Below are 15,883 nucleotides of genomic sequence, written 5' to 3' on the forward strand. Positions count from 1 at the left end.
AAGTAAACTGCATTCTGAATCCAAGGTCAAGATACCTTCATGTTGATTTTATTGCAAATGCCACTGGTTGCCAGCTGCTCTGTCTTATTTCATTGCTGAAGCATCGACAGCACTGTGTTACATTCCTATCTCTGCAGATAAGGGAGACTGGGAAGGATTACTTCATTTAGCCTGAGGTCTACCTGAGTTTGTGGTTTTATTGCCTTTAAATGTGCTTTCCTCTTAATTTCCCACACCAAGTCATGAGTATATTTTGTTAGAAACATAAATATGTCCACCTGCTGTATTTTGTGTGACTTTAAATATTTATTCGGGGGGCGCCTGGGTGGCGCAGTCGGTTAAGCGTCCGACTTCAGCCAGGTCACGATCTCGCGGTCCGGGAGTTCGAGCCCCGCGTCGGGCTCTGGGCTGATGGCTCAGAGCCTGGAGCCTGTTTCTGATTCTGTGTCTTCCTCTCTCTCTGCCCCTCCCCCGTTCATGCTCTGTCTCTCTCTGTCCCAAAAATAAATAAACGTTGAAAAAAAAATTTAAATATTTATTTGGTACAAAGAATGATTTTCTAGCTGGAGACAACAGTGAGAATGAGGAATAGGGCATCACCAATTATTCATCTGTCTCTCACTTTCCTAAGTGAATCTCACAGCAGGGAATAGACGCTTCCCTCTCCTCTTTTGTTACAGAAAATTAGGAAGAGAGGAAATGGAGTTGACACCACTGATTCATTTTCATTTGCCCCAGAATTAAATTATTTGTCTGCAGTCACTGTTAATTATGGGAATTGTAATGCTTCAAATGCTGGGCAACATCAGAGTTGGGAGCTTCTCACCGAGGGCCTGGCATAAAGGTCAGGAGGAAAATATAGCAGCAACAGAATCAAAATGAAATTTCTGTGTGTCTGTGTATCAGAGTGAACAAATAGCCATTACTCCTTCTGCAAACGGAGCCTCACAAATGCATACCTCAGAGCTACTTTCAATATCCCTCTATTAACTGCATTAGAACCAGAATACCTTCGCTTTGTAGAAATGATCCCCACTAACTGGAATTCTTCAGTGTTTTATACTGAGCATCTCATTTATTCCCACAACATTTTTAATAAGTAGGTTTGCAAAAATATTATGCTTTTTTTTTTTTTTTTAATTAGAAGCTAGTGGCACAGATAGATTAAGCAGCTTCCAAATGTTCACTAGATCCTCAGGTCTTCTGAGTTTTAGTCTCATTCTGAACTGTATAAGGTTCTCCCCTTAAAGTAGTCTTTCTCTTAAGATACATTTTATTTCCTTCTCATATTTGAAAAATGCAGACTCATTTCAAAATTTGTGAAACTCTTAAAATGTGTTTTATCAAATGCCTGTATGTGCTTGCCCTACAAGAGATGCCTTGTTAAGTACTTATAATATTGACTCCCTTAAACCTCGTGGTGACCCTATGAAGAAGATACCCTTTATTCTACCCATTTTCTAGATAGGGAAATTGAGGCACAGAGAGGTTAAATAACCGTCCAAGGTCACATTGCAAGTTATGTAGTCGTACACAGGCAGTCTGCCTCCAGAATCCACGTTTATACCACCAGGCTGTGCTGTCTCGGATTCAATGAGAAGTGTCTCTGATTTCATATGACACAGTGCCCAGTACATGATAGACACTAAATAAACATTTTGAACAAATCAATTCAGAAAGGTTTCTGACCCAGAGAATCAGTACAGAGAACTGTGCTACTGTGAAAGATGAGGCAACAGATTAAATTACTTTTGATCCAAAAGTAATCACACACCTGGATTGTGAACAGTAAGTCATTGTTTTCTTAGGCCTGTGTTGTCCAACGGGCAGCATGTAACTACCAAGCACTTGAAATGCAGCCAGATTGAGATGTGCTGTAAATGCAAAATACATAACACTGGTTTCAAAGACTTAGCACATATAAAAGGGTGCAAATACCTCATTAATAATTTGTATATGGATTACATGTTAAAATGATAATATTTGAACGTATATTGAGTTAAATGAATGTATATTAAAACTAACTTCAGCTGATTTCCTCTTTGTCTTAATATCTTTTCTAGAAAATTTAAAGTTATATATGTGGCTCACATGATACTTCTTGCGGAAGGCACTATCTTAGACGATGGCTTATATGAGAATTTCCAACATAAAGGTTGACCTTTTGGACACTTATTTCCCAGTTGCTCTTTGGCAAAGGTTCTGTTGATCCCAAGAAAGATGTAACAGAGCAAAAGACCTTCCAGACTTACAATGTATAATTGTGAGAAATTAGCCATGTGTGCTCTTTTTTTCTTTAATTTTTTTTTAACGTTTATTTATTTTTGAGACAGGGAGAGACAGAGCATGAACAGGGGAGGGTCAGAGAGAGGGACACAGAATCTGAAGCAGGCTCCAGGCTCTGAGCTGTCAGCACAGAGCCCGACGCGGGGCTCGAACTCACTGACCGCGAGATCATGACCTGAGCCGAAGTCAGCCGCTTAACCGACTAAGCCACCCAGGCGCCCCCCCATATGTGCTCTTTAGAAAAGACTCTTGTCAGCTCCTTGAGGGCAGGGACTTGTGTTCTTCACACCTGTACCTCCAGCAACCGTGATGTGCTTCGCCCAGAGTCTGGCTGGAGGGGGTGGGGTGGAGGACAGGTAAAATGGTAGCTCGGGTTGAGGGTGAGTGGAGGAGTGGATGACTGGATGCACACAGCACATGACTGAAGTCCACGTGTTTTGTCGTCACTTCTTACAGATCATCGTAGTGTTCGTCACCACCTTTATTCATGACACTGTTTAGGTGGTCCTGGAATGCGTTCTTCCAGTTCTTTCCAGAACTAGATTAATTTTGTTTTTCAAGACAGCATTAGAATCCTGATCTACGGCTATCCCCCCCCCCCCCCCGGCATAGTATCTGTGCTGCCGTAGATGCTATAGGTTCGGGGTCTTAGGGGAGCAACCTGATTGCAAACGAGGGCTAAGAGAGTTGTACTGAAGCTGTTTTCTTAGAAACACATCTTTTATCCAAATTAGATATTTACATCTCAATATTTTTTAAAATAGTCAAGTTTTCTACCAGTTATTCTATCCATACTTTACATAATATTGAGAAAATAACAACTGCCCATATCAAAGAATATGAGTTTTTGTTTAAATCTGTGGCTTTGGAGAGTGGAAAACTAGAGGTACCCAAACCACACATCCTTTAGCACTGCCCCTGGGTATGGGAGATTCCCATTCTTGATTTGATGACTGGTTCGGTTACCAGTAAGTGTTCTCCTGTTTCTATCTTGAGTACTCGTAATGAACAGGTGCTTTCTAATTGATGCAGCAATCTCATTTTCTGTGTGAACCCAGCCCATTCAGAAACCATTAGATCTGTATTCTTTTCTCTAAGCCTCTGTAGTAGTCTGTTTGCTTTCATGAAAAGGAAGTCACTGAAAAGTCCTTCTTCAGGACTGCTGCTTTAATTGTTTATTTCTGGGTCCAATTCAATAAAGCATAATGAATTGGTTCTGAATTGCTGTGCAATTTGCCTGGCAGTTCAGTGTCGTTGATTTTCATTTTTTTTGTTGATTCTGAGTGAGGATTAAAAGGATATTTTCATGCAACTTTCTTGTAATTGTACAGACTATACCCAGTATAGACTTCACCATGCAGTATTCTTTTTATAAGCCCATAATACCCATCTTAGTAAAAGCTGTCAGAGTCAGCTCGGGTAGACTTCGCCCTCTGCGTATTATCAGTATGGAGCATGTGACTTTACAGTGCATATTAAACTTCCTCCTGAATTCTGTCCTCACCTAATGCCCCATTTCCCAGTGGAAATGGAAGATGAAAGATTGAGGTGAAGGACCATTTGACAATCACATGGTGAAATAAGTTAGAATGAAATTATTCTTTGTTACATGCTTACTGGGGAATTAGAGCAGAACAGAATTACTCAATAGAATCCCTCCTCAGGACAAGAACTCATCAGACATTCCATAATTTTTCCTCTAAACTGTCATATTTCAAGCCATTTTAAGTACAATTACTCTTTTTATCCATAGCCTCCCTCTTTTATTGCAAAACCCTGAACTCTTCCCTATCTTTGCCTCCGTAGCCAGCCTAAGCCAGTATGATGAGATACAGGGACCAACATAATCTACCATAGCTGCCGTCTGAACTGGACTAGTATGAGGTAAGGCTGTGAAATTTGCAGCCTTAAGATCATCAGGCTTCTCAGTTTCTCAGTGAAGTTTGTGCAGACATTCATATTTGGCATTCTCTTTCATCCTGCTGTGCTAAACTGACTTAACTTATGTGTCTCATATTCCCAACAGAGGAGATATTTTGTCTGTAAAGCTGACACACCCTTTGCCGTATACAATATCCCGCTCATGAATTTGCCTTAGATTATTGAGGAAAATAAATATGTTTCATGATATTCACAAGATGCCTGGTATTGAGTCATATGTGGACGTTTTGAGGTGGGGTGCGTGTGTATGTGTGTATGTGTATGTGTGTGTGTGTGTACGCTCACAGATGTGGGCACACATGCATGTAGAATGGGGTTGGAGAGTGGTCCCAACTTATTCTAGAATGTGTTTTAACACAGTTTTGTTTAGCTTCTTTATACTTCTTTTTTTTTTTTTTTAATTTTTAAGTGTTTATTTTTGAGATAGAGACAGAGACAGAGCGCAAATGGGGGAAGGGCAGAGAGAGAGAGGGAGACACAGAATCCAAAGCAGGCTCCAGGCTCCAAGCTGTCAACACAGAGCCCCACGCGGGGCTAGAACCCAAGAACCATGAGATCATGACCCGAGCCAAAGTTGGATGCCTAGCTGACTGAGCCACCCAGGTGCTCCAGTTTCTTTATATTTCTATAATTAAAGTTGTAAAAACCCAACATTAATTACTATTTCTTAAGAATAACTCCAACTCTGGGGCGCCTGGGTGGCTCAGTTGGTTAAGCATCCGACTTCGGCTCAGGTCATGATCTCGTGGTCCGTGAGTTCGAGCCCCGTGTCGGGCTCTGTGCTGACAGCTCGGAGCCTGGAGCCTGTTTCGGAATCTCTGTCTCCCTCTCTCTCTGACCCTCTCCCGTTCATGCTCTGTCTCTCTCTGTCTCAAAAATAAATAAACATTAAAAAAAAATTAAAAAAAAAATAATAACTCCAACTCTGAAATTCCAAATATCAACTCTTTCAGCTGTGTCAATTCAATTTTGTTTTAATCTGGCTAATATTCCACCTATATAGAGTGTGGATTTCAATTATTATTCCCTCTAAGCCTCCTATTACCAAATAGAATTAAGATTTGACCCTTTTTGACAGCTAATAAAATAGATTCAATATCTGATCCTGAGAAAAAGTCTTTATAAACCATCTTGATCTGATTGCTTCATTTATGTAAACATGCCATCAAATATGAATTTGAGAAAACTTCAACAGTAGTTAATTGACCATTATATAATGAACAATAAAAAGGGGGCATCTGGGTGACTCAGTTGGTTGAACGTCTGACTCTTAATTTCAGCTCAGGTCATCATCTCACAGTTCGTGGGATTGAGCCATGGATCAGGCTCAGCACTGACAAGCACGGAGCATGCTTGGGATTCTCTCTGCCCCTCCCCTGCTCATGCTTACGTGCTCAAGTGTGCACATGCTGTCTGTCTCTGTCTCTCTCTCAAAAAAAAAAAAAAAAGGTCTCCATGCTAACTGGATTTAGAAACGTATTGCACATCAGATAATGTAAAAGATAACCATTTCATGCCTTATCTTATGGATTTTTAGTATAAAACAAGTTATCATTTCATTAAATCCCCATTACAAGAGTTTCTCAACCTCAACACTATTAATATTTTGGAATGGATAATTCTTTGTTGTGAATAACTGGCTTGTGTATTTTAGGATTCTTAGCAGCATCCCTGGCCTCTACTTACTATATGCCAATAGCACCTCCTGAGTTGTGAACAACTAGAAATGTATCCAGACATTGCCGAATGTCTGTTGAGAGACTGGTGAACACAACCAACTGTATTTAACAGCAGCTGATACATGGGAATTTGAGAACTTCCATTTAAATATTTGTTATCTTCTCATATATTCTCAGAAATTGTATCCTAATACAATAAAACAATTAAAGAAATACATTAGCCCCTCACACAAAATATTGAACTATTGATACAGAGTAATAATGAAAAATTTTCTTTCTTTTCTTTCTTTCTTTATTTTTTTTTACTTATAAAAAAGGAAGGGGGACAGCTTTTTCTTATCTTCAACACTTCCAGGAACAAAATCATATTGTAAGACATGAACACTTGTGCTTTCTCTCTTACCTAAACTTGTATTGTTGTTGGTAATTCTAGCATTCTGCAGCACTTTCCTGAAAGGTACCAAGGTATTTTAGAAGCTCCCAGAGTGCCCAAGAGGATCGCACAGTGTCTTATGCCCAGAGGTTCCAAGCGACTCTTTTCACCAGGGGACCTGGTCAAGAGGTGACCATGGAAATTCAGATATGCAGTAATTTCAGGAGCTCTGTGGGGACTTTATTGCTATCAGAACTTCCATCCCAGCACCCACGACTTCTCTTATGGTTGTACTGACCCAAAACATAAGATGTATCTTTTAATTCATGGGAGATGTTTAGGTCATCAGAACAAGTTTCTCCAGAAGGTTTGGAGTGGCACCTCCATCAGCAGAGAGGCTTCATGAAATACAGGTCTTCTGAGGAACACTTAGTGCGTGTCCAGTGGGCCAGGTAATGGGGATTCAAAGATGAATGGAATGTAGTCCTCACCTTCAAGGAACCTTCACTCTGATGTGAATAATGTTTAAAACCTCTGATGGAGTATGAAATACGAGTAATAGTTAACATTACCACATGCTCTAATGGGGTTTTTTTTCTGCTTAAAGAACATGATAGTGACACAAGGAGTGATATTTTCCCTAAAATGGATGATCAGCCCACAGTAGGAAGTGTGAATGCTTGAATTGTTTTGTAGGTCTCTGAATCTGAAGAACTTTGCAAAGGATTTGAATAGACTCCCTCTCTCATTCCTCAGACTCATCTATCTATTGATATTAGAGTTCCTTGCAGTCTGCTTTGTATACAGATATTGAGAGACATCCATGCAAAAATAACCACCTTAAAAAGAGACATTGAATCAAAAGCACCTGGATTGCTCATGTGCCCCTAAAAGTTGGTATTCTCTTATGCAACAGTAATTTGTTTAAAACTAACAGGCAAGTTTACTGTTTTCCGCTTGCCATTTTAGTCACCCTGGAGTACATTTATCTTGGTTCAGAGTGGCCTGGCATATCTTAACATTCAGTTGTTCCTTCATGAAATGTGAGTTATAGCTCTTCCATATGGAATGTCCAGAATCCTGATGAAACATTAATTAGGATGTGAAAAGTCAATAAAAACCGAGACTCTTTATGCATTGCAAAGTGAAGGCATAGATTAGGGGCCTGGGACTTTATGGTGCAGAGAAACGGATCCTTCACATCAAATTTAAAAGGAGTAGTGTTAAGTGATTGATGACGCGGCCATTTTATTTCCTACTGAAACTGTGTGTTATAATGAAACCACTTTAAATCTGTTCAGAAACTTTGTTGAATTTTTAAAATTCAGAGAAGCCTCCCTGAGAAAGTGATTATTAAATTGAATCTTCAAATAAGTAGTCCCCAAAAAGTAATATAGTCCAGGCAGGAGCAACAGCCTGTGGAAGGCAAGGAAGTAGGGGGGAAATCTAGCAACTTCTGGATACTTCAGAATACATTTCTTTTTTTGCATAGAAACATTCTTTTATTTATTCATTAATTTGTTTTTCATCCTTTTGATTTTTTTTAAATGAGAATGTTAATTATAAAAGCAGTTCATGCTCTTTTTTTAAAAAAAAAAAGTATTTCAGGTAATGAAGTGTTTAAAATAGAAAGTGGAAGTCCACCATTCAACAACTTCCCTGCTTCCAGCATCGAATTTATTTTTCATTTTTTTGATTTAAATTTTGGTTAGTTAACATACAGTGCAATATTGGTTTTAAGAGTAGAATTCAGTGATCCATCACTTACATATAACACCCAGTGCTCATCACAATAAATGCCTCCTTAGTTCCCATCACCCATCTAGCCCATCCCCCACCCACTTCCCTCCATCAACCCTCAGTTTGTTCTCTATCATTAAGAGTCTCCTGTGGTTTATTTCCCTGTCTTCTCTTCCCCCTCCTTCCCATGTGCTTATCTGTTTTGTTTCTTAAATTCTGCACGTGAGTGAAATCGTGGTATTTTTCTTTCTCTGATGGACTTATTTCGCTTAGCATAATACATTCTAGCTCCATCCATATCATAGCAATGGCAAGATTTCATTCTTTTGGATGTCTGAGTAATATTCCTTTGTAAATACATACCACCCTCGTCTTTATCCATCCATCAGTCGAAGGACATTCAGGCTCTGTCTATAGTTTGGCTATTGTTGACAATGCTGCTGTAAACACTGGGGTGCAGATTCAAATACCCCTTTGAATCTGTATTTTTGTATCCTTTGGGTAAATACATAATAGTACAATTGCTGGATCACAGGGTAGTTCTGTTTAAGCTAGTGATTTTTAAACCATTTGAATAAGAGTTCCCACTAAGAAACACATTGCAGCCCATTATACACTTATATACATATATATTTATTTTATGTATATCAATGTATGTGTAGACACACACACACATATATATATGCATAAATGTATATACATTCTACATCATAAACATGTTCATAATGAAGAAAAAATTTCATGAAATGATGCTTATCCTTATTACTTGAGTTGCCCTGAACTATTTTCATCTCTATTGTAATTTTTAAATGTTAGTAGCTTATAGCTACTGAGGTAATTCTGTAGCCCACAGACTGAAAAGCACTGACCTGAGTGGTCTGCCCATATCTAACAGTAGATAACTTCCACGTCACTTTAAGCAGGGACAAATGCATGAAGCAGTGCCATATTTTGACCTACTGTTTGATGCAGAATGACATTATGAATCTTGCGATTTGTTTGGTACATCCAGTTTGCTACAGATAAGGCCTTTCTCTAAATTTCATTTGCTAAAGTCATTGCCAATACTTCTTTATCATATCAAAGGCTCTGAGGAAATCAGTTACTGCTAAATGGATAAATGCATGTTCTCTTCCTTGATGTGAAATGTCAATAGCAATTTACCTTACAGAAATCTGAACATAAAGGAATCAGCACATTTTTAAAACTATATTGCTAAATGTTTTCTCTACAATTTGTTTATATCTATTATTGTACATCATTTTAAAAATATTGATTTTAAGAATTCATAGGCGTGCCGCCTGGGTGGCTCAGTCGGTTGAGTGTCTGACTCTTGATTTCACCTCAGGTCATGATCCTCGGGTGGTGGGATCGAGCCCTGCATTAGGGTCCATGCTGAGCATTGTGCCTGCATGGGATTCTCTCTCTCTCTCTCTCTCTCTCTCTCTCTCTCTCTCTCTCTCTCTGCATCTCTCCCCTGCTTGCATGCTCTCTCTTTCTAAAATAAAATAAAATAAATAAAATAAAATAAAACACAATAAAATAGTTAATATTACTGTTTAGAATGATAGTAATGTTTTCCCATAACCCTACTTTCTGAGGCAGTGGTTTTAAAACTTAGGGGGTCATGGGGCACCTGGGTGGTGCAGTCGGTTAAGCGTCCGACTTCAGCCAGGTCATGATCTCGCGGTCTGTGAGTTCAAGCCCCGCGTCAGGCTCTGGGCTGATGGCTCAGAGCCTGGAGCCTGTTTCCGATTCTGTCTCCCTCTCTCTGACCCTCCCCCGTTCATGCTCTGTCTCTCTCTGTCCCAAAAATAAACAAACGTTGAAAAAAAAATTAAAAAAAAAAATAAAACTTAGGGGGTCAAGACCTATTTGAAACTCTGATGAGATTTATGGCCTAACTTCCTAGAATGAACAAAATATTTATTCCATATACACTCACTAGAGAACACTTAGCCTGAATGGAAGTCACTGCTCATGTCATCTCTCTAGAGCTCAGTCAGCATCTCTTATAATTGCCCCACTGGAAAGAAGCATTGTACTCCCTTCTATTAGTATTGAAACCAGCAGCACCTTATTTGATTCTACCAGTGCACCTACACGTGTACTCATGCGGCGATGAAATCCATCTACTGGGTTCTACTGAAATCTGAAACCTACTGAGTCCAGAACAGTCTAGGAAGCAACCCCATTGAGCCTGTGGCCATCAACACAGCAGCCTGATTGGGCTGCAGTACCAGCTGCCACAGTGTAGCAGTGAGCAAGTACAGTTACAGACAGCCTCCCAGAAGTGTTTGAAGCTCTTTCCAAAGTCACCACGTCATGGGTAGAACTTATCATAGTATCTCTTTTTTTTAAATGTGTTAATTAAAATACTCACTAGATTGTACCAAATGCTGTAATTCTGGCAAATATGTAGAACTTTCAACCCTGAGCAGAAAACCCGTCATAATCTTCAACAAGGGAGGCTCTAGAAACCACATGACTAGGGCACCACTGCCACCTTTTGGTGACATTACTTAATTGCAGGTTCTGGAGGGATAATAAACCTCTATTAAACAGAGATTATAGTGTTAAAATTACAAAATGATAGAAAATATACATTGCTTGATATGCTGGGATAGAGAGAGAGCATGTGCTGTCAGAGCTTGCCTTGGTTCTGCACTTTGCATCTCACGTGGCTGTACTGGCTCTGATTTCTTGTATTTTCTGTACCTGTTGGCAGGATTGGAGGAGCCATTCCCACTGTGTTCTCCTACTTTGCTGAAGTGCTGGCCCGAGAGAAGCGGGGTGAGCATCTGAGCTGGCTCTGCATGTTCTGGATGATTGGTGGGATCTACGCCTCTGCCATGGCTTGGGCTATCATCCCGCATTACGGTAAGAGGCTGGCCTTACGTGGGCTGGGCAGGCACCTTATTTTACTTCAGACTCCATTCCATCCCTTCCCTCTCTTGTAGATGCTGGTTTGAGGACAACACTGTCATAATCAAGTCTTTCCCTTTTGTGATACCTAGGATTTTTTTCCCCCCGTACAGAGTCCTGTATAAGGGAGGACTATGCATTTTGCTGTTTTTAAAGTAATCACTTTCATTTGCTTTCTGTGTGCTATCAACTCTGGCGTCCCCACCCCAATGGACGTGTAAGGAGACACAGATCTCAATCAGCATATAAGGCAACATGACTTCAGTTGTTTTGGGGACTGTCATATACATCAGGCACATACAACTACCTTCATTCGTCCCCTCTGTGTCCAGTCCAAAGCTTAACCCCATGTTATCCCTGCCTCTTCTGGCAGCTCATAACTCAGATGAGAACAGGAAGAATCCTGTCTTCTCATGGACGCTCTGAGAATTTAAGATGTGATTCTCCTGTCTTTGCTGCCAGGATCCCCTCCTCAGTTTTTCCCTAAGCACTTCTTCCTACCACCTCTGAATACCTGAAGGCCTCATGTTTCTGAGCAGTGTTGTCCTGCTTGAAAGCCAGAAACTTCCAGTTGCTTCATCTACAAACAGTGAAATGCAGGGAGAGGTTCACAGAATCCAGGAATCAAATTCCATATATAAGGAAAAGAGGAAGGGAGGTGTTCTGGTTATGTGTGTGTGTGTGTGTGTGTGTGTGTGTGTGTGTGTGTGTGTGTGTGTAAGAGAGAGCAAACAGGTTGAAGTTTGCAAAATATGAATACTGTATAAAATAAATGGCATGTGGCTTCAAAAACTCAGTCTTTTGTTCAACCTAAAATTGAATCGATCATCAGCTAAAAATTAGATTTCAGAAATTCACTTTTTGATCATTTTCTTTTTTTCTGCTTTTGTTTTAGAGCAGAGCAATTTTTCATTATAAAGCATAGTTCTGTTAGGGAACAACCTTCTGTGAATTTGATTCATTGCTAAAATCAAAGACAAGATGTAGATTTTAGTATTAAAATGCATTGTAATTTATTTTAATATACTGCATTACAAAATTCAGGTTTGTCACACTCTTTATTTTAATAAACCTAAAAACTTACATGCAAATCAAAATTGTATATAACAATGTAGGCAAAAACATAAAACCTTCCTACAAAAGCATGTCTGTAGTTCCCTGTCTTTGGACACGTAAGAACTGGAGGAAAAGAAATGTGGACTTGGAGAAGTCTGGGGACAGCTTGCTCCCTGCAGGCTCAACATCAACCATCCAACAGAGAAGGAAAAAAAAGGAGGAGGAGGAGGAGGAGGAGGAGGAGGAGGAGGAGGAGGAGGAGGAGGAAGAAGAAGAAGAAGAAGAAGAAGAAGAAGAAGAAGAAGAAGAAGAAAACAGAAAAAGAAAAAAGAAAAAAAAAGAAAAGAAAAAGAAAAAAAAAAGAAATAAAAGGAAAAAAGATATAAGGAATTGGTTACTTGGCCAAAGAGAACTTTTCTTTGCCGCACACTTAAGTTGAGTGTGGCCTGCCAAGCTCAAGTGATGAGTTTTCCTTTCTTACACTCTGGTTGCTTCTGGGCCAGAAATACCCTCATACAGGTAGTTACCCAGGTCCACCCGAAGGCTCGTTTTCTGCCACCATCCAAGGAATTCTAGGTGATTCTCCTCCTTTGTCTGGGCCCTGAAGACCTCAGCCACCCCCAGAACTTGCCCCTGTAGGAAGACATCTAGCTCCCGCCCCACTCAGCTGGCTGTTTGGAAAGGAAAAGCCGCTTCACTGCCACATAAAGAATTGCTTCTTAGGAACTATGTGTAAGGAGATAAAAAGGAGATACAGAGCCTGTGCGGGGTCCAGCTTTACCCAGCCTTGCTCCTTCAGCCTCTCTATGCATATGCAACCTTTGTACCAATTTTTAAAAAGTGCCTCATTCAGGTGGACTTGGTTGCAACCCTACTGCTTGGCCTCTCCAGGTGCTCACGCAGAGAATTACTGCTGGTGATTTCACTCTGCAGCTGGATTCCTTCCAAGGCCGGCCTTGCATCTCAGCCTCTGATGGCAGCACAGCTCCTTGACTCCTGGGTTTTTGGTGTCTCCTTCCTGGTCCCCTTCCCCATCGTATGGCAGAATTTCTCCTGGTGGCCTTTCTAAATTTGCAAGTCAGTAGGGCTTCTGTAGTTCCCATATTTCCACCAGACCTGGGCATGATTGCTTTTGTTTGTTTTTCCTCACTAGGTATTTAGTTCCTCAGACTCTTGCCTTTCACGCATCCCAACCCTTAAGCCATGGAGGGCTCCAGATTTTGCCTCCAGCCTTGCCACTCATCAGTTAGTGGCTACCCTACAGAAAATGGGCATAATCCCACCTTTATTTTTCTCAAGCACACATAAGGTATTCTTTTTTATAGCAAAAAAGGCTACCTAGTCCATACATAACTGGAAAGAGCTGAAGTGGTGAATCATAAACAATTGATAAAAAAATTACAAAAAAAACCAATCAGAATACAACAAAATCAAATGTATCTGAGGCTGAAATTAATTTGTATGTTAAAGGAACCTTGAGAAATAATGACCTGGTTAAGAAATCAGAAACAGAACATTAAAACCTTATGCCCATGCTTTATTGAAGGCTTTCCATGGCCAGAAATGTGGCAAAAACAATTATTGCAATCAAGCTGTCTGTATATTAGAATCAACAGGGGAGATTTTTAAATATGCTTGCTGAGTTCATTGTTGCATGCCTGCAATTTGAAGAGTTTTCATTATTTCAAAATAAAAGAACTTAGTTTTAAAAATTCTGTGCTCCTAGGGGATGATGACGTTTTGTATCTTGATGTGGGGGATGGTGTTTCAGGGGTATTCATTTATAAAAATGCATTAGGCTGGGTACTTAAGATTTGTGTACATCACTATATGGATGTTACAGTTTTTTTTTATAAAAACGCTTAACTAAAAGTTTACCTCTTCCCTAACCCCCTGAAAATACCCATGCTTGGGTCCTACGCCAGATCATTTGAATTCAGTTGTCTGGGCTGGGGACTCAGCGTGGGTGGTTTTCAAAGCCCCCAGGTGGTTCTCTGCAGTCACGTTTGAGATTCTGCAGCTCCCTGCCTCTCCCTGTGGATGATCTCGGAAGCCCCTGGGACTTCATCATGTATGTATAGGGAGGGCTGCACATGGGAGCAAAGAGAAGAGTGAGCCTGACCAGCACGGTTGACTTATTCAGCGGGTGTTTAGGTTTCCGTGTTGTTGGTTTCATCCAAGGTGAAGGCCTTTCCTATCCATGAGGCTTAGAATCACTTAAAAAGCAACTTTGACATCTTGATATGTCTTCTTCTCAATGCCACATCTTTTTATTTTACTTCAAATAGACAAGGGGTGTTAAGGCATCTATTTCCCTTGCAGATTCTGAAAAAATAAAAAGGTTTCTCTTTTCCCTGTGAAATTCTGCATTGCATAAAATGATGTCGCAGCCCATAGGGAAATGAGAGCATGTGGGTCCTGCCCCTCCATCATCCTTCATTTAGGAGACCTCTGAGCACCACCACCTGTGTGCTGTAAGGAGTTTTCACCCAGCAGGGGAGGAATTTGGGAGCAAAATAGCATGACTCAGAGCCAGATTCTGGCCCTTCTCACACCACTAATAGGATTTGCGCTAGAGGGAAGGAATCAAAACCTGGCGTCCACACTGCAAGTAATTCAGATAATAAACGATGGAGATAAGAAGGTGTCTGTGGTGTTGCCTTTCTGCTTTTTTTTTTTTTTTGGCAGAGGGGGCGCTGCACAAAGCTCTGCACCTGATGCCAGGAGACTTGAACTCTGACTCCTTGACAAGCTTCTTATGCAAAGCAGGACTTGACTGGATGGGAAAGGAAATCTGGAAGGATTCTTATGAAGTTAGACAACACCAGAAAGGGGGGTTGGGCTGCTTCTAGGGCTGATGATTACCATGTGGGCTGTGGCCAGGGTTTGGTGATGGACAGAGGAATCCACCTAGTTTCTGTACTGGCATCGGATAATGATGGTGCTTGAACTTCACGTCACTGCTGGCAGGTTGAAGATTTCCCTGCAGACAGTCATCACCATCTGAAGTTTCCCAACATAAAATTACCTTGCCCACTCTGACAAGGCCCTGAGAAGGCAGAGTGCTTGGATGGCATCACCTTTCCTGCCGGCCGCCTCCCCTGTGACCAGCTCCTTCCACTCAGTAGCTTCGGGGCTCTCCGTGAGAGAAAAAATAGCACAAGTATGAGATTTTTCCTTCAGCCTCCCCCCTCTCAGTAACCAGGACACCTAAGCATTTAATGGAAGCCTCAAGTGCCTTTGGGGAAAATCGGGCGGGTTGCTGAATCACAGCACTTTCCCTCTCAGGCTGAGAGCTCGCATTGAGGCCCGGGCTTTGGAGGTGCTGTGGGATTGCAGCGCTGTCTGCTCCATTAAACCCTCTGTCATCTTTTTCTCTTTTAAATTTGCGTGCACATCAGATGAGGTTTGTCCCCTGCTGAGCCGCCTGACAGTGTGCGGCAAGGACATTCAATTAGCTAAGTGGGAAGGCTCTCTGTTCAGCACAAAATGCCTCAGCTCTTAAAGCCTGGAGCACGTGGGCTGCACTCAGCACTGGAACAGCCCCATAGCCTCCGTCTCACCACCTTCCCTGCACACCCCCCAGAGCCAAGCTGGGGGCTCCGTAATGCCCAGGCCCACCCCCCCCCCCCAGCCACAGTGAGATGTCTGAGCTTAAAAACACATATTCCTGACGTTCTGACTACCGAGGTGTCCCTACTTCCTTTAGTTAAGAGATATGTGAAGCTAATCCATTTCTTCTCCTTAACGATGAAACTGGGTGAAGGGGGCACAGTATAGTTGAATGGCTGTCTGCCTGAAGAAGGAAACAGGCAGGGGTATGTATGTTTTGTTCACAAGCGGAAAGGCACCGTGGCCAAGGGAAAGGTGGAGAGTGAGTGCT

The 15,883-nt window shown here is 41.2% G+C and overlaps 1 protein-coding gene and 1 non-coding gene across 2 annotated transcripts in view; both read left to right on the forward strand.

Moving 5' to 3' along the window:
* The window catches only part of SV2C (synaptic vesicle glycoprotein 2C), a 234,426-nt gene that overhangs the window by 115,306 nt on the left and 103,237 nt on the right, over nt 1-15,883 (forward strand). The window contains exon 4 of the mRNA XM_043592336.1: nt 10,748-10,899. Coding sequence (XP_043448271.1) covers nt 10,748-10,899 — 152 coding nt within the window. The remainder of the gene's footprint in view (nt 1-10,747; nt 10,900-15,883) is intronic.
* LOC122496805 lies at nt 12,074-12,204 on the forward strand. Its single transcript, XR_006300949.1, has one exon. It is a non-coding gene; the product is annotated as a small nucleolar RNA SNORA38 (small nucleolar RNA).

This window comes from Prionailurus bengalensis, chromosome A1, assembly GCF_016509475.1.
Source record: "Prionailurus bengalensis isolate Pbe53 chromosome A1, Fcat_Pben_1.1_paternal_pri, whole genome shotgun sequence".
In the NCBI taxonomy this organism is placed as follows: Eukaryota; Metazoa; Chordata; class Mammalia; order Carnivora; family Felidae; genus Prionailurus; species Prionailurus bengalensis.